The sequence below is a fragment of the Phaethon lepturus genome, unplaced genomic scaffold, assembly GCF_000687285.1.
Source record: "Phaethon lepturus isolate BGI_N335 unplaced genomic scaffold, ASM68728v1 scaffold52182, whole genome shotgun sequence".
NCBI lineage: Eukaryota > Metazoa > Chordata > Aves > Phaethontiformes > Phaethontidae > Phaethon > Phaethon lepturus.
In genome coordinates this window covers 2,655-22,436 of record NW_010525154.1, presented here as the reverse complement: position 1 = coordinate 22,436, position 19,782 = coordinate 2,655, and the positions used below count along the sequence as shown (strand labels likewise).

At 41.4% G+C, this 19,782-nt stretch overlaps 1 protein-coding gene across 1 annotated transcript; it reads right to left on the bottom strand.

The window, feature by feature from the left end:
• Positions 1-3,950: 3,950 nt before the first annotated feature.
• On the bottom strand, positions 3,951-13,549 carry LOC104617353 (protein phosphatase 1H-like; the record flags this gene model as incomplete). The annotated part of the gene is made up of 2 exons (XM_010282639.1): positions 3,951-4,295; positions 13,381-13,549. Coding segments are annotated over 2 exons (514 nt in total), but the record flags the coding sequence as incomplete, so codon positions are not given.
• Positions 13,550-19,782: the final 6,233 nt, after the last annotated feature.

Below are 19,782 nucleotides of genomic sequence, written 5' to 3'. Positions count from 1 at the left end.
GCCGAGCCGAGCCGAGCCCGAGCCGAGCCGCAGCCCGGATTTTCCTTCCGCCTGGCCTTGACCCACGCGTGTTGGGCAGGCGAAGCGCGGCGGGGCACCCGCCCCTGGCAGCCCGAGGGCTAGGTACGTTCGGACTGCAGTGTCGTCGTGAGGAGTCAGCATACTGCCAACAACAACTGAAAGAACGATTTTGCATCTGTATCCGGCCTCAGAGTAGGGGCCTCTCCTCCAGGACCTCAATCTTGCTTTACTCCCTACACACACAGTACCGGCTATCTGCTTAAGTAAAAAAATCATGTTTCAGAAGTAAAGTAAAAATTAGTTCCTTAATCTCCCTTACCTCTGTCAAAAAGACATCAAAATGCCTGTACCACTGTTTCACTTATTTCTACTGGTTATTTAACCAGAGGAGTATTTTCAAAAAGAAAACCATACAACATATGTTGCGCTCTCAAGATTGTTCAAACTAAAATAGCACCAGTCTTGCAAAAACACCTGTCTAGATTTTGTCTGAATCAAAAAAATCTCAGTCAAGAAGAAAAATCATGGTACAATGTATACAAACATATGCCTTCCAATACAGCTTACAGACTAGTTCTGTGCCATTTTTTCCCCATCCAAAATTAAAGAGGGTTCAGTGTGGAATAGCACTCTCTCCTCTTAATCTTTATTTAAAATACGTACTACATCACACACATGCCCACAACGCTAAATACAGGGAAAGGATTTGATGTTCCTATCTGGTACAGGCGAGCACTTGGAAACATCCCTCTTGGTTCCTAGAACTGAATCTATAAATGCACATCTTAAAATGTAAGAGATGAAAACTAGAGGATTTGACTTATGACACCTTCAGGACTTGAGCTTATTTATTCCCATTTAACTGGAATAACTGTGATCACTGACAATTGCTGACATTGACCATTTTTTATTTTTTAAATAGGACAGTAAATTATCTGAGAACACAACACAGAAACTTGCTAATCCCAGTTCCAACACAATCAGAGAACACCATCTAGAAATACTTCAAAAAGGGGACAGCTTAATTGTTAAATTTCTAATTTAGGCAATGACTTGGTCTGTGTCAGCTTTCCACAATGTTTTACTGCACGTAGCTGTCAGACAAGCACTGTCCAAAAGAAAGCACACCCAGTAAAGGAAAAATGATTTTTAAAAGCCTTTTGAAACAGATTAATTGCATTTTATTTGAGACTTGAAGCAAAAACAGGGAGAGCTTAACTAGAATTCAAAAGGCAGTTGGGGTAAAAATAACAGTATGCAAAATGCTCCCAGGAAACAGGGATGAAACCATCCTTAGAAAAACTTGTCAGGTTGGACTGTTTAAAAAACAAACAAAAAAAAGTATCTGTATCTACTTAGCATTTTCACCAGGTTCAAAGGTCTCCTTTGCAGGTGATGGGTGTTTCAGGAAACACCACCAAGAAGTCTGCCTGCGTGTCCAGGAAACACGAGCTTTCACCAAGTGCCAGGTAAAACGACATGCTCTGCTGGGACAAACCCTTGTGCATTATGCACATCTCAACTGCACTGACCTAACTCAACAACATCCATGACATTCCCGTACAAAATAGCGCTGAATAAACAATGTGCTGTGGAAGAGGCCCAAAACCTTCACCCAAAGACTACTAGGAATATTAGTAAGCAGGAAGTTATAGCTAGGAGGACAATCAATCACTGCAGGCACAGATGAGACTCAGGAGTGTTGATCTTACGAACCACTCCCTTACACAACTGTCTAAACCAGTTATAAGCACAAGGCTCCCCCAAGAGCTTAACGTAGATAATCTATCGCCTTTCTTAATCTGTTTTTCTAAGACTTCCTTTTAATGTAAAACTTAATGCTGAAATTATATTGCATTGTGGTAGACACAGAGTTATTTATATATCAAAGACAGACAATGAACTTCAGCCCTCTGACCCTCTGATAAAAAGCAAAAGTGGGAATTAAGGTATCTGATCTGTAGCATATGAACAAAGACACAGGGGAGGAAAATAAAAAATTCTCTGGACTTCAGTTTAGAAAAAGGGAGGACAGATTACTATGACCTGTACATGGAATACCCAGACTTCATATCTGTAGTGAGTTATGCAGGGTTTCTGCATATGTCATACTCCATCCATAAAAGCCCTCCCAAGCAGTCAGGTGCCTGGACATGTGCTGAGATGGTCATCTGTGTGAACACCTACCAAACAAAGGTGTGAACGCAAAATAAAGCAGGACAGTAACAGCCCTGCTCACTCAGATGTGTTCAGGAAGGCAGTGACAGGTAATGCACATGCTGCTCTCGTAAGAAAGGTACAGCACGTCAAACAGCCCTTTAGCGCTCTTACCTTCACTTTCCAGTACCATGAAACTCCATTTCTTGTCTCTCCTGCACTTGGAGCCAGTTTCAAAGGAGAGAGAGTGTCATGTCACGCACTCAGAGCCTGACACTTTTCCGGCCTGAAAATCGCCCCAACTGAAGCACGAAATTGGTGTTCTCCCTTAAGCATGCTCTGAACTGGGTGCAGGGGATCGGCAGTGTCATCTTTTCCCTTCTTCCTCTACAAAGAAGGGAGCAAGCTAGTCCTGCCGTTCTGAAAAGGGCATGCTAAACCGACAGATTTTCACGCTTCCTCATCTCTCTTTTCAGCTAGCAGAAACTGAGCCCACAAGCTGCAGTGCATAAATCTGCTTGCACGCCCCATGCTGACTGATACCTAAGCCATGGCTGTGGATCCCGCTCCTGGACCTACCCAACTAAAAGTCAGATGATGCTGTCCAAACCCAGTTGGTGGGTCTGTTTGCCTGCACTTCCTTGGGAAGAAAGGACAATCCAGCAAGATGATTTCTATTCAGAAGTCAAAGTGAAGCACCACTTTGTTAGAACAATAGTAGTCTCTAATTAGATGCATATAAAATTCACATATATCAGGAAAAGCAATGATTGAATACTGCTTTTCAGACAACAAATAAAACCTCTGGGAAATGCTCATTAGTTCAAAAACCTTCTGCTCAAATAAGCAGCTTTACTAAAAACAACAAAAAAAATTAAAAAAGAAGAAATAGAACAAGATCAGATCTCCCAAGGGCCGATGCGCATGTACTCACTGGCAGGCCAAGCCTCTGCTCTGCCTAACAAGAATTATTTTTAATAACATGGAGAAGTGAAGGGGGAAGGTGTGGAGCAGCTACATCAATCACAAAAGACAAAAAACAGCCTTCCATAGGGAAATTGATGGGTATTCTGTCTCCACAGGGTCATGATTTCCTCCCAGCTGCTCATGGTGTACACAAGCCAAGTGGGTGGTAGAAACGTACTTCATGCCCCACTCACCCACACCCAACCTGCCTCAGTCAAGAGCTGCACACACACTCTCTACAGTCACTACTGTGCTTTATAACCCACTCCAACACTAACATAAACTACAGGTCATTGGATGAGGGGCAGCATCCTTGATCCATGTCCCTGATGTGACCTTTTATGACCCATTCATGTAGTTGTGGGCAACACAATCAAAGGTCTCTGTGCAAGGAATGCTGACAGCCTTTCCTGCTGCTCTGGCAGGGCAACAAGGCTTTGTAAAGAGCATGCCTGTATACACAGCCTTATTATAACAGCCAATGCTGAAATCTGCTACTGTGAGGCAATACTAATTTCTACCTTAAAAAAAGGAGGGGTGGGAAGAAAGAGCACCAAGTTTCTAAGAGTCAAGTAATCCACAAACGTGGCCGTGGTGCTGCCTGGGACTTAATATGCAGTTCCTGCCTCACAGGGATGTACCAGGTAAGCTGTTGAGGCTCTTAAATAATTCTGTCCACATTCAGATGGTGTTTAAGTAGGGGAAGAAAAAAAAAAAAGAAAAAATCCCTAAATGTTCATTTTCTCCAGGCCATCTGACTCATTAATGTATGCAAGAAGAACTTCAGAGCCCTGAGATATACATACCATTTCCTTGAATGCACTTTCTATGGCCCCAATAACGAGGCACTCATGTGGGATCTTCTTCTCGGTGAAGAAGCGTGTTGGAGGGGTGCTGGGTGAGCCTGGGGGCCCCACACCACCACGCAGGGAGGCTGCCCGTGTCAGCGTCCTGCTGTTGGTGGCCGGGTTGTCAGGCTCCTCTCCTAGGCACGTGGGCGGCAGGACCGCCGTGTTCCTCAGGATGTCCACGATCTCCTGCAGCTGCTCCAGGATATGGTGCTGCAGCAGTTTGGAAGCGACCACAGCTGCCCCCGACCCAGCGTGTCCATCAAACAGGGACCAGTAGTACAGGTTGATCCCATCTGTGTCCTGGAGAAGCAAGGAGGAGAATAAAGGGAAGTAAAAGAGATGGTCACTGTTACACAGCCACAAGTGATGTAATGGAGTAACCGGTGGCACAGGGGCAACAGGTAAAACACAGGTAACTTTCCCAGAGGTAACCTTCTTTCTGAAATGGAGAAACACCCACTGTGCCAGTACAGCTCTGGCAGGAAGGAGAGATGCATATTTTTGCCACACACCCCCACCATATTTTTTTTGTTTGTTTTTTCTTTTCCTTAACCCTCTGCAAAAAAAAAAAATTATACAAAAAGGCTGAACTCACCATCTTTCTCACCTTACAGCCATCATAGGATGCAAGCACAGCTACCACTGTGAGACTAAGTTAATTTCCTAATGAGTGTGTAGATCAGAAGAAAAGCATTTGAAAATCACATCATTGATAAATGATGGACCTACCATCATGGAGATCAAAGTTCTACACAGGACAGAAACAGAATTTTTTTTTCACCAGGCATGAGATGAAGGACCTCAGTTTGACGTCTAGTAACAAGACGCAATCCCCACTTCCATGACCGGTAGATAAGGTCCATCCGTGTTGGCAGATAGCAACAGCTCAGGCTTTCCCTCCCTGTGCCAACCCAGGAACCAGCACAGCACAGAGGTCCTCACGGATGGCACACACAAGTGGGATCAGCTGCACTCCGCCTGTGCTAGCCTACACATTCACTGCCTAGCTCTTCCCAGTCCTGTGAAAAGCTTCCTGTACAGCACTGGAGTTACATATCCTCTGATCAGAAGAGCTATGCAAGTGTTTTGGTATAGCTCTCAGCATAATAGTACGCTTTTAGATCTTACACCTTAGCTCAACTCCTAGCATGCTGGTCAGCAAAACTGCTCTCATACAGGCAGAGTATCTGGAAAAAGCAAATTTTGTAGACTTCATTATTAAAATTAAGGTATATGTGGTAATTTTATATATTTCTTCAGTAGTTATTGATCAATGACAGAATTTTCAAATATTTATCCCCTTCTGCTCCACACAGTCTTCTCTGAGAAGTGTAAGTCAGCTCCACTATTGCTCTGGTTTGAGCAGAAACCATGGTCTTGTGGTGGGGTGCCCTATCACTCAGATAGGGCCCATTATCCCCAGGCTGGAGGCAGACTAAGTTCTGGGCAGCACAAGCTCCCATCTGCCTGAAAAATACCAAGGAGCCTAGATAACCTAGATAACTTCCCTAGATAACTTCAACTTTTTTGGGGAAAAAATTAACCTAGAAATCCTCAGGGAAGCATTTAAGGCATAACAATACCTGTCTTTGCATGACAGCATATTTGGCAGCAACATGTGGAAAGAGTCTTTCCAGTCTCTCCTTTCCCCTCCATTTCTTTTTAATCCTGCACCATCTCCCAGCTGTGCTGAAACAACTGTTTGTGGGGCTGCCTTGTGAGTCAGACATGGGTGGACTAATACAGGTTTAGAAATAAACCATTTTGCAAGGGACAGGAATCGGGCAATACCGGTGCAAAACATCTCGTACTAAGAAAGCATAACGTAGATCTCACTGCAGCCACAGAACTGCATGGCATGCTGACTGTGGTCTAATTTAGGATGACAGACATGATTTGTTTCACTCACTCCAACGCTGCTCCCTTACACAACAGATCAGCATATAGTCTAGGCACCACCTGCATCCCTGCACCTCATGCCCAAAGCACTGCTTATTTCAAACTTATGGACGGGGCTGTGAGCCGCAGCTCCTTTTACTTTCTGCTGTTCCAGCTGCTCCACAAAGGTGCCAACCACTGGCTGTAGGACATGGCAGACAGGTTGGAGTAAGAACACCATGAATTGTCATTTGCAGATCCAGAAGACATCATTCATTGCTGCCTTGAGCTACGAAATCCAACACCTAATGCAAAATGTCTCTTTTTATAATACTCTCAACAGGTATATAGAACATCACTACAGGTTCATGCTGTGCAAAGGGCAGAATTCATTGCTGAACAAGCATTATTACTTACAACTTTGTTGAAATGCACACTGAAAAGCCTTGATTATAAAAATTACATAGAAGTCTTTTTTTTTTTTTTTTTTAAGATTATAGCATTGCTGCTGTAGTAAAGTTCAAACATATTCTTAACCAGTGCATTAACAATACAGTCATCTATACAGTGGAGAGTTCCTCCAAGAGAAGGAACTCATCAGTCTATTGTGCACCCTTCATTTTATTACTGAAATGCTGAGAAAAGGGAGTATTGTCCTACAGTACTGGACTACTTACCACAGTAAGGATCATACAGGGTACATCCTATAACGGTGGACCAACAAATGTACAGATTTCCAAATGCATCTCCTTAGCCAGACCCACCCACTCACGCAGTCAGAAAAAAACCTGTTGTGAAACTTCACCCCTGAAGGTACAACTGTCAGTTGTGCTAGCTTGCTCTGGCCTCAGAACCACTCCAAGTTCACACAACAGTTGGCTGTAAAATTCTGCTTAAACCATTTTTAACGGATAACAGGATTACTGACTAAAAAAACCTATTTGTAAAAATAGATTCCTATTCATGCAAAATGTAAATTATTTTGCCAACAGAAACAAGTATCCCAAAGTGAAAGTATTTCAGCTGAAAACTGAAACCATTTATTCAAAATGGCAGCACTGTGCCTCCTGGGAGTTGCAGATCAAACTACTTCTGCTCCCATTCTTCTCTTAGGTCCCTGGCCAAAATCCACCTCATGATGCACCACGGATAATGCTTCCACAGCTTATGTCATTTGGAAGGTGCTACTCCTTTGGAGATGTGCTGCCTTTGGGGGAAAAAGCATAAAGGCATTGCACCTCTGAGTGAAATGGAAATATTTTACCTTACACCTATAGGAGGAAGGTATTTTGTGGTCACCTTCCCCCTGACCCCAAACTATAACAAAAACTTACAATTAAAACCAAGTTTAAACACCCCCCCCTTTTCTTAAATTTTCCAAAGCAAGCCCCCACCAAAGTCTGTATTAGAGCTTTTCAGAAGATAAAGGAGAACAATTATTAACACAATTCACTCTCATTATTATGAGCAGAACACTGCATGTGTCCTATACTGAACAAGCCTGATGTGAACTTGGTAGTCAAATAAGGTGCCATCAGAGACCAGAAAGCTTTAAACCAGACCAGAACAATGGCCCATGACAAAAGTGAAGTTGAAGTGTTACTGCTTATTTCCTCTAAGCCAATGGGCAGCACAAATTAGGACAGAGAAGCTCACGTGGGCCTGAGCTGTATTGTCAAGCTGTCACTGACATGAACATGGCATGGCCACATCAGCTATGGCAGTTCCTCTGGAGTTCACTGATCTTGTCCTTTTTGGACTAATAATTCTTTAACAACAGGGTGTTGCTACCAGTCCAGCTGAGTTCAGACACCTATATTGCACACCTTCAAGACAGGTCTCTAAATTGCCCTGATACTGAGCAGAGAGAAAAACACCCGTGTACTTTCAGACTATGCTCGTGTCATTCCAACGTATTTCTCCCTATCAACTGCAGAAGTACCCTAGATAACTAAGAGGTCTGCATTATAAGCATATACAGTCAGGGGAGATGACTACCACAATGCTGCTCTTACAAACACGTTCTGTGTGAGATGCCCTAGGGCCTTAACTTCAGTTGGGATCTGCAGGCATTACTGTAACCTAAATATTAGTCTCCAAAAACTTTTATGTATGTCTATGATGCTTCATTTACTTTTGAACTAGCAAAGACAGTATAACCACGAATAACCTATTAGCTGTGTAAAAAAGGAAGAAGAAACAAATTCCTTCGCCCTGCCCACAGAATAAAAACAGCTCCTCTATTTGAAAGAAATAAATTCTCCAAAACCAAACCAATTTGATGAGAATTAAATATATGGTGCAAATAAAGTAGCAACTCGGAGAACGAACAAGGGTCAGCAGTCAGGGCACACAGATGAGACAAAAAGCACAAAAAAATCCTTGCTTTTCCTCCCACAGCTGAGGTGACCTCCGTAACCACCAAGCGATTACACACATTTTGGTGTGTATATGCATGGCTGTTCTCTCTCTTTCACGTTTGGGAGCTTGAACTTCTTCCCAAAAGTATTGACATTCTGCAGACTCTCAGAGAACAAGACATCTATTTCTACTAGCTCTAGTGGTATTCTGTCAAAAGCAGTCTTTCAAACACCAGTCTCCATTTGTTCTTTTAAATGGGCAGACCCCTCAAGTGGGAGTGTGATCTGTCACCACAGTGATTTATTTTAGATTTTCTTTCAAAAGATTGAGATTTAACAACATTCTCAATAGCTACCAGATGCATGAAGAGCAAACAGATCCTTCTCTGCACTGACCTCACAATTCATTTCCAGTATGTACTGGGAGATTTAATAAGCTTCAAGCTCTTCAACTGCTGACCTAGCTTTTAGGAAATTTTTTCAGCAGTCTCCCGGGTTTTGTAATTGTAAAGTATAATTAAGACATGCAAAGTTTTGGGTCAAGCAATGGATGAGAAATCATGAAAGAAAATGCACATATATACATAAATGGGGAAATTATAGAAATTTATAGCAAAGTTACAGGAAAAAAAAAAGACAGCCTTAGCAATATATAGCAATAAATTTGGGACAAATTTTTTAGGTGAGCTAGGCAGTGGTCCTACATTGCAAACCTTGAGAAATTTTTTTAATGAAGCAAATTCCAAACAGGCAAATAAATCATGTTGCCACTGAAAATTTATTCTGAAAACCACAACCCAACTCGACTATTGTTGTTCCAAATACACTCACAAAATGCATTAGAGCACATCTTTAGTTCTCACAATCTGAACTGGGTGAGCAGTTGCCACTCCATGGTCAGAGAAAAGGCTCCTCACGCTACCGATGATAAGTTCGGTTACCTGTGGTAGGCAACCAACCTTGTGTCACACAAAACAAACACTCGGCCCCATCTTTGTGACAAAGAAAACTGCAGAATTAATAGTTCTGTATCTTCACATTGCAATGGCAACTAATAATGCATCACATTAAGTTGTGCAACCTGACTGTCACTATGACAATATCCTGGCATAGGATTCCCATTTCACTCACTGATGGTCTTCAGTATTCATCAGCAAGGCACCCCGTAATTAAAGGCATTTAAAAATAGCACCAGTGAAAAAGCTGTGCGATTTAAAGTGAATGCTCCTGAATAGGGACAGAGGGCAAACATGATTCATCCAGCTCTGGAGTCCTCAGCACAGGAAAGACACAGACCTGTTGGAGCGGGTCCAGAGGAGGCCACAAAGATCATCAGAGGGATGGAACACCTCCCGTGTGAGGACAGGCTGAGAGAGCTGGGGTTGTTCAGCCTGGAGAAGAGCAGGCTCCTGAGAGACCTTATTGCAGCCTGCCAGTACTTCAAGGGGGCTTATAAGAAAGGTGGGGACAGTTTTCTTAGCAGGGCCTGTTGCTGTAGGACAAGGGGTAACTGTTTTAAACTAAAAGAGGGTATATTTAAATTAGATATAAGGAGGAAATTTTTCACAGTGAGGGAGGTGAAACACTGGCAGAGGTTGCCCACAGAGGTGGTAGATGTCCCATCCCTGGAATCATTCCAGGTCAGGTTGGACGGGACTCTGAGGAGCCTGATCTAGTTGAAGATGTCCCTGCTCATTGCAGGGGGGTTGGATTAGATGACCTTTAAAGGCCCCTTCCAATTCAAAGATTCTATGGTTCTATGATTAAACATGCAGCAGTGGAGTGGGGTGGGGGAAAGGGGAGACAATTAATTTAGGGTTGAATTTGCAGAGCTTTTTCTTTTGCTGCCCTGCTCAGTGTATCACCCACTCTTTCAAGAAGAAAAACCTATTTATGCTATTTAACAGGTTTCCTTGGATTACTATGTGTGGCAGGGCTGAAGAAACATTCACTTCTCCTTACCCTCACTTCTGGCCCATCACTTCCTCCTTCCCACCTTCAAAAGCTCTCCAGAGTCCACCCACAGAGTCAAAGCCATGACAGCAGCACCCAACCCACACAGACACCCTGTGGAACTCTGACTCCCTTACGCTGCCTTGCCAAAGCGTGGGGCTGCATTGATGGGCTCAGCATTAAATAACAATAATCACACAACCTCAGATGAAGCTGACATTTAAGTTTCACAAACTTCCCAGAAAGCAGGGTAAAACAAAGATGGTATGTGGCCTTCTCAAACAGTCTGGGGGAAAAAAAAAGAACAGTCTGAGGACAATGAAATGGTCTCTGTTAAATTAAGAGACACTTTAAGTTCCAGTTCCTATTTCCCTTGTGCTCCACATTTTAAAAAACTAAACAAGAACAAGAATAAATCTTTCTTTTCATCAGACAAATATTCAATAAACTGCTTCCCTCATCCCTTCTTCCTTCAGTATTTCTACAAGGTGCTTCACCACTCAGACTTTATTTCAGGTTATGTGTTACAGTGGGATTTCCCTAGGAGGCATTTACAGAATTCAGCCTATGCCTTTCTTACTAAATACTTGCCGGGATGATATTATACCATTCACTGGAGTGTGAATGTATTGTATACAAGTCTGTATTTCTACATCCTATTGATACAGAGTAAGTTGCACCCTTATCACATTTAACACCAACTCATACACTCCTTAAAAAATATTTGCTAACAACGCTATGTGAAGGCAAAACACAATATTATACTTTACAGCATAAAAATATGAAAATGGAAACGTATGATACATTACAGAAAAGTGTACATTTTTTTTTCTTTTAAAATATATTCAACCAGCAAAAAAAGGTACCAAGGAAAAAACCCTACTAATTGCTAGTGTAAGACTGCCCTCTAGTAGAAAACTTTCTCTAGAAATATGCTGCCTGTTTTGGGAAAATATATTACAAATTTAAATTTGCAAGCTGTAGTCAAATAACATGGTAGAATAGGTTTTACACAGCTAAATAATGAGTGCTATAGCACGCATTCAGGTGTCGTGTAGAAACAGCAGTATATTTGTAGATAAGAACCGAACATTTAAAGAATGCAATAAGAAGTGGCATGGAAACAGTATACTATATTATATAGATCAGCTGGCTCCTCACTTCAGACATTATGCTCATTTCTGGTCAAAATGTGTCAGAAATAGAAGAAAGAACAGAAGATTTGAACTAAAAATGTTTCACTCAAGAAGCTTGAAAGGGAGTGTCTGTTTCTTCCAAAATTGAGATAAAAGATACAGAATCAATATAGGAAGTACACTAATGAGGAGAGAAGGAGAAATCAGAAAATTCTGTGAGATACTTCCCCTTAACACAGGGCAACTGGATATTTAACAAGGCTGACAAATATTACATTTAAAATGGAAAAAAAAAGAGCAGCTTTCAAAAATATGCAGTCAGTTTATAGACCCTACCCAGGGTCTATAATGACCTAGTAATTACCATTACTAGGTAATGTTTGGAAAAAAGTTCCTTCTGAGGAAGATGATTAATAATGCAGTACAGTATATACAATATAGCGTGCCTTTTGCTCTCAAGAAGCATCTGATACGGCACAGCACCAAGATGTGTCTACGCATGTTGGTGTCTGCACGGGGGTCTTTGCAGTGTGCTGCGTGCATAACACAGCGATGCCCTCTGTGTCAGACAAACCCATCACCTGGAAGAAGCACGTTGTTGCTTATCTTGATGTGTTTTATATATACAAGTACTGTGGCCAAATGCTTGCGTCATTAAACGTAATTAACATATACAAAAATTAAATACACTCAGGGAACCAGGTGTTTGCATGAGCCAATAGCAGACAGTTGCATGGGCTTTCTAGGAAAGACTTTTTTAAACGCTGACTATTAAAACAAATTCTGTTTTGCCTTGCACGAGCATACACAGAACTCATTAGTCCCAGCAAGCACAAGGCACAATTCATTATCCAGGAGTGTTCAAATATGTACTTGAAAAAAAATCATGACCGTCTGAAAGAGGAATATCAACACACAGGAACTGGGACAGGTGATTTAAGGAAAGATTTGAAAGAGGAAAGAACAGGGCTATTTGCAAACATGGAAAATCTGTCAGAGCCTGAAAATTTTGCAGCAATAATGAAATATGAAACAGAACAGCAGGAGCAAGAGATGAGGAGCGACACAGTGCAAGAGGAATGCTTGTTGCTCAGGACCCCAATGACCCCTGCAGCCATCAGGTGTACCAAGCCATGGGGTTTTGGGAGAGAGACTGAAGCAGACTGCTAATCACAACCTGGTTTAAAACAAGAACAAAAAACCAAAAAAACAAAAAACCAAAAAAGGGTACTTACAGTCCACTGAAAGACCAATTAATACTTAGGGAGAACTTGTGTTTTCCTAGCAGCAGAAAGACTGCATATCCACATTGTCCGACTCCCAACATTCAGATAAGGCATTTAGTGTTACATGGCTAAACATTTGACTCAAGCACACACTATTGATCATTGCTGGAGCCTGAGCTTGAGCTCATGCTTAAGGAGCAGATAAAGTAATTAGCCAGTCAGAAAACAAGACAGATGAAGAATAGCAGATGATTGCCAGTAGACAAGTTCATGATGCATATCACTCTCCACACACAGAGAGGAGCCACAGTCCACAAAAATCTTTGAATTCCTTGTGCTGGATGACCGTACTCTACCTGCACAAACCAACCTTGCTACACACAATACTGCTTCAGTGAAAAGAACCCAAATGACTGTCTAACCCTTTATAAAATTGTATGACTGTATAAATGGTAATACTGCTATGCTTGCAGTGACCATCACTGGACAAATCAACCACAGCCATTAAACTCACAGTATTCTGCAGCAGTAAATTCCTCAGGATTGTATTTTTGGAAACAAAAGAAAAAGGAAAATCCAAGGAGTATTCCCCTCCCCATCTTTAAACTAAAATGTCTTAGATGCAAGGAACATTTTTCAATGCAAGAAATCAAAAATCAAGAAGTAGAGCTAAGAAAAGTATAGCTAAGTGTTCTGTATTTAAGCAAAGGTGATTAACAAGAGGTGACTGAAACTATGAAACATTCAGTAAACATCTTTTAGTGTCGTATTGCCACATCCTTTTATACTTATTTTGTACTTCTCCACTGACAAGATACAGATGTCTGCTTACCGAATTGTCTTTCAGCTGGAGACCTTCTCCATTGGGCAATGACGACCTCCGTTTTGTTGAGGAGTTCTTGTTTGGTGTAGAATTAGCGCCTCCAGCTTTCTTCTTGACAAAGAGGACTTCACAGCTGGCTTGATCTTCATTGTGCGTGCTCTTCCCTGCATTTATTACCCTAAGAACAAAACCAAACCAAAACAAGAAAACAAGGGACACGTCCAAGTTAGCAAAGCACAGAAGCCTCCAGCTGTCTCTCATATGTGAGTCAAGATGTACAGAACCATAGCCCAGAAGTACTGCAAATACCAAATCAATTAAAATATCTGACTTGTCTTACACAGGTACATATACATACATACACACACATATACTCGTTTGTTTCTATACACCTACACGTGGCATAACAAGTGCTTTTCACAGAATTGTGTGAATAAGAGCCAATGCTATCATGAGCATATTTTACCCTTAGGCATACCATATTTTTCTTTAAAGGGACTACTTGATGGTCAAAACTGATAACATTTATGCCTCAGAGCTGAAACATGAGATCCTCAGTTGCTTTTCTACCTGCCAGCCTCTCTGCTATGGTGACTAATGAATCTGTAGGCTAAGGGTGTGCTTTCTGTCAAGTTCCAAGTCTTGCACAAACAAAATACCTGCTATAAATCTAAAAAGCTGATATTGCTAAAGGCACAGAAAAATATGCAACTTCTATTAGTCTGTTTAAAGGGCATATAATGGCACTGCTGTGACAGAAATACAAAGGAAAGGCTTTGCTTTATATTCCAATACACAAATCAGGCTTGCTTGTGCCACAGCAACACAGAGATGCATACTAAATACACCCCTCTAGCAATGCAGAACAACATACCCTTCCCCTAAAACCTCAAACCCTCACACCTCTGTCCCACCTGCAGCGTAGAAAGCAAAAGATTTGCACCAAGAGCTGCAAGCATGCAGAAACCAGCAGTAAGAGCTCAGTATAAGCTTCAGACAGCCAAAGGTATCCTGAGACTTGCACCACAACTGCTCGTCTTTCTTCCATCAGTGATGAAGCTGAAATAACAACTATTCCACCACCACCATTAAAAAACCCTAATCAGAAGGTTGCATTATCCAAGATACTGTGATTACTATCATCCACCTCAGAACAGCCAAGTTCAAACACATTTTCCACTTTCTACATGAAAACCTCACCACAAACTGACTCATTTTTCATCAGTTGACACCGCATTCAGTAAGATGTGCTTTGACAGTCCTGGGCTTACACAGGGAAAACCCGTGTAAGGTGGGGCCATGCCTTGTTCCAATCAAGCAAAGACATTTTGATGCAAGCACATCTTCTTCCACAAACACTCTCTAACCACTTCTCTTTACTACCAGGTGAGAGTCACCTAACAAGCTGACTGCTCGTCAAAGACAGCATTTCCACTACTGGACAAACACAGAGTTTCACATCAGGCACACCATGTCTTTAAAAACATAAGTGCTGCCTCCCCAGAAAGTCAAACAGCTTGAAGGCACATCATAATCCTGATGGCAAGTTCATGGCATACTTGACTTCTTGATCTCTAGTATTTTCATTACAATAAAATTTTACGTAACAGGAAAGCACTTGCTAAAGGTCGCTGAAATGAAAATAAAAACTGAAGGAAGGCTTGCAGGGAACTCTGCCCCAGCTTGCCTGCTCTTGCTGAAATGTCAATTCTATGTCAGCCTTGCTTAAAGGTAATATATTCTTTTGATTTTCAAAGAGCAACATGATACTGTGACATGCAAATGAATATTCCTGCCTCTGATTAGGAAAAAAAAAAAGTAATCTTCTAAGAAAATGTGCATCCACTACAACTGACTGTTTTCAGAAACTGAAAGTTTCTTTACAGTGCCAAATGTCACATACTGCAGTCTGACACCTGTATGCACAATACAACCAGTTGTTTACAAGTATTTCTTGTAAATAAACACCAACTGTAAAATTGTTTTGTGAAACACATGGAGAGCAGAGATGAAGGAGCATCTAGTTGCAAGGCACCTGTGAGCCGTCTAACCAGTCACCTCCTGTGGTGCCTAACCTTTGAGCAACTGAAGATCAAACACGGAGACACAGTAAGCTCCTAGTCTGAAAACTTGACATTTTCTTGACCTATTAGGAAAAATGGAAACATATATTCGGGGGGGGGGCAAAAATTGAAATGCTGCAAGTATGATTAAAACACTGCAGCAGCACAGAAAATATAGTTTTATTGTATCAGGAGCTAATAAATATTCAGTTTAGCTGATCAGTCTCCTCACTGATGCTGCTAGCTGTTTTCAACCCCATTTAAAACAAAAGCAGAAGACAAATAGAGAGAAAAGCTACTCCTTACAAAAATCACTACTCTTCCTTACCACTTCCAAAAATTACTTAAGTATTAGAGCTGCTCTAGTTTCTAAGCTTAGTGATGGACTTCAGGACTTGAATGGTAGGAGATGTTCTGATGTGTAATGGCATGTAAGTTATGCAGAACACGGTATCATTTTATAAAGCTCTTGCCAAGAAAATTTGTCAAGGCACTGAATATATTAGAAAGGCTACGAGAACAAAGTGACCTAACAGACTAGCTTGGCAATCAGTTCCTGTGGCACGCCTGGAGTTGAACCTGTGTACCAAAGACCTTGCTAGAAAAGGGTATGGTCAAAAGGAACCTGGCAAGACTGAACACTGAGAAGACGTGAGGGTTGTGGCATCAGTATATGTTCCCTCCCAGAATTTCACTTTATCTCCTAAAACCCAGTTCTCCTCTCTCTACCAGATTAAATTTACGTTGGAAATTCTTGAGAAGACTTGAACTAATTATAATATCAAAACAGTGCTTATGGGTGCTAGATGCCAAAAGGTGGCCCTCTTCTGACACGGGCAGTCTTCTACCGTTCTATCCCATCTCACAGGCAAACCTTAGGAAAGCGCTGCAGCAAAGCCCTGTGATTTTTAATCTCAAAGCCTGACACATGTGCTGGTGCCTGATGCCCAGCACAGAAGCTGGGTAACACCTTCTACTCAGCTTCAAGTCTCTCTCTTGCCTTTCAAAATCCTTTTCTTTCTGCAGCTTCTAAAATCCCTCCTCAAGGCAATTTTTTCAACCAGCTTTCCAATGCTGATTTTACTGTTGTCTTCTCTCCTTGCTCTCACAGACTGTAACTTACCATGACAAAACCCACATCTAAGCTGCTTATACAAATAACAAAGCAGAACTAAAAAGATGTTCATATCTCTAAAAGGTAACTCTTAATTAGACCTCTGAACATGTTTGTGGAAAACCTACCATCCCCCTCCTTCCATACAGGAAGTGCCTCAGCTTCCTAAGCTTTTCAGTTCCCCTTCATATCTCTTTGTCTGCCTCAAAAAATAAGTTATCCTCCAGTAAAGTGAACAAAATGAGATAAAACACTATGTTCTCACATTTAATACAACAAAAAACTTTTCCCCACCAAAAAATCCTCCTCAAATCATACAGTTGTCCTCACTTCCATTTTATTATGCATGTAAATAATAATAACAAAAATAATAACAATAACTATTATTATTATTAGGATAAAAAGGATTTGAAAAAAGATTGAGGACTTCATGATTCTCTAGCTTTTACTCAGAGACATGTTTTTAAGGGAATTCTTGCTTTTGTTTTCTCTCCCCAAAACAATTCCTCAAGGAACTGTTTGATTAGACCTATTATGATCAACTCCTTTCCATCCCTTCCCTCCTCTCCTCCTTACTTGTTTATCTCCTATCCAACCTTTTAAGAAGTTCAATCCAAATAACCTGTTTAATTTGGATCAGAAGTGCCTCTTTTTACAGTATTAGCTGTCTCTATTGTGTCAAACACATTGCTCAGTAATAAATAAAGAATCCTAAGGTTTAGTTCATGGTACAGTAGTGCTAATAAAAATACATCCTACTTCAAACAGGAGCTTCCTGAAGCCTGCACAGTGAGGTGGTGGGGTTTGGTCACACTTGAAGAGGTATTTGCATCAACCTTGATGGACACCAGTACTTTATGAGACTAACCTCAAACACACCCTCAGCTGAAAGCAAATCCTCCAGATAGTAGCCAGCTAGTTTGTTTGGCTCACACTTAGCATTCTGCTGGTATCTCGCGAGACCCCAAATCCCATCCAACTGCATGGAAATGTAGGTCACACTGTGCTTCTGTTCTTCGTTCAAGCAGAGAGCTCTGAAACTCCTGCGCCAAGGTCACTGATTACAAAATCCTAAATTTATCTTAAAAGAACCAAAACAGGCCAGTTGAACAAATCCAAAACAAGTTCTGATACTAGTTTTCTGAACAAAAAAACCCCTACCAAACAAAAAAACCCCAGCTCAAGTCTTTTGAAGCATTTCTGTTGAGCCCTCTATTTCTTAGATCAGTATCAGCTCATATACTCTTTGGTTGTTTTACTCCTCCCTATACCATGTTTTTTGAGATTACATTAAGTGGTACTTGCTTCAGCAGAAGTTCCAAGCTGTGCTGTAGGAGGAGAGTTTTACTCACGTCTACATCCTAAATTCTGAAAAAAGTTAAAGTAGTTGTCCAAGTGCTTGCATTTTTTAAACTCACAAGTGTAGCAAAATTTTGTATGTAACCTACTTAGATTAAAAATAAAGGCTCATCATAAATTCTGAATGATACACAACAGCAGCAGTATACACAAAAAAGACTTCTTGACTAGGAGAGCTACAAGAGCTTGGGGAGCTACATTGCAGCAGAAGCGTGAGAACTGGCCGCACATACAGTCTAGGCCTCTCCCAGCTAAGAAATAAAATCTGTGAGTACAGAGCCTGACCTATCCCCTCAGTTTAGATCAACTGCCGGGTAACTGACAACCACTGGAGACCATAGGAGGACACCCCAAATCCTATCCGCTTCTCCCCCACCAAGACAAAGTCCCTTTCCATGGTAGTAGAAAGCATTCCCGATTCCACCTCTACTGCAGGACCTGTTGCGAGGGTCAAGACATCCTACACAAACACTTCCAGAGCAAAGGCCTGAGCAGATTGTGCTCGTATCACGTAGGTTAAGGCTGAGGCTGTGCACAGTATCTGTGTAGCCCACAGGGTCTAACATTGGAACATCAAAATACCTGCAAATGTTTCTAAAAAGAAGAGTGCTGCAGAGAAAGGGGAAAATACATCAACTTGCATTTGTTGGCAAGGAGGTGGCCATGCCAGGCAGGAAGCCATCCTGGCAGGGAAGGTCAGCTGAAAGAGGAAGAGGGAGTGAAAGAACACAAAACCAGCTTGCAAGCACCCAAACGCAAGAGAAATCAAAGCTGTAACCAAAAGACCAGTTGATGGTCCCAAGTTGCTTTCTTGGTTAGATCTCTTTACAAAAAGATGCTGCCAAATGCCTTTCTCTGTAAATGCAAAGGTATGAGAAGACCCCAACTCTGCTCCAACTTGCTTGAAGTCCCATAAGGTATTAAAAATATATATTAAGAAAAGCCCTGCAAACAAGTTATCTGCTTCAAAATAATCCAAGTAATTTAAAAAAAAGTTTCAATCATCAAAACAATTTTTTTCTTCTAACCATGTCTTTATCTTTCTTCCCCAAGGAAATTTTCTAACTCCATAATTTATCTCATTAGCAGACATATACTCTTAAACATTTATTAAACTATCTAACTTCAAACATGCTCCTTGTTTCCCCATTATCAGTTTTCAGGTTAGTAACAATATCAAAGAGTAGTACCGCTCATTGGGGAAGTAAACAATTCTTTTTCTAGGAAATACTGGCTGTATTCAACAATCACAAGAACTAAGCAATGATAACCAAGAGCTGTTGTTGAAGTGCTTTATTTATTTACTGTGGATAAAAGTGACTTTCTGCAGTTCTGGCATATACAAGTTTCTGAAATGAATACATTAACAACCTTCTTGCTGTTCACAAGGTGAAAAGAGGATAATGGGAAAATGTCACCCCTCACCTGCCAAAATAACCCCAACAAAAAAAAAAACCCAACAATGCACTTGCCTTACATACTTGGAGGAAAATAGAGCCCACAAAAGAAGCTTAAAGAAAAGTCTATGAGCTGAGGTGAAAGAGCATTGCTTGCAAGATGTCTTTATTCAGGGAACCCGCTCTCATTTGATCCACAAAAACTTCAATTTGTTAACCCCAAGCAACCAAAAAGCTCTTCATCTCCTCCTGAAGGGTTAGAGAAAAGGAGGTAGAAAAAGGTGGATATATGCATGGACAGTTGGTTGTTTATTGCTATTTTCAGTTTAAGGCTGGGGGTTCAGAATAGCAGTGGGCACCTGTAGTTGTTTTGACACTGAATAAACCAATTCTTCAGGCAGCACAGAGCCCTTCTCCCCCGCGCCAGGCTCCAGCCGCGCGGGAGCTACTGCCGGCCCCCTCCTCACTCCGGCTGCGG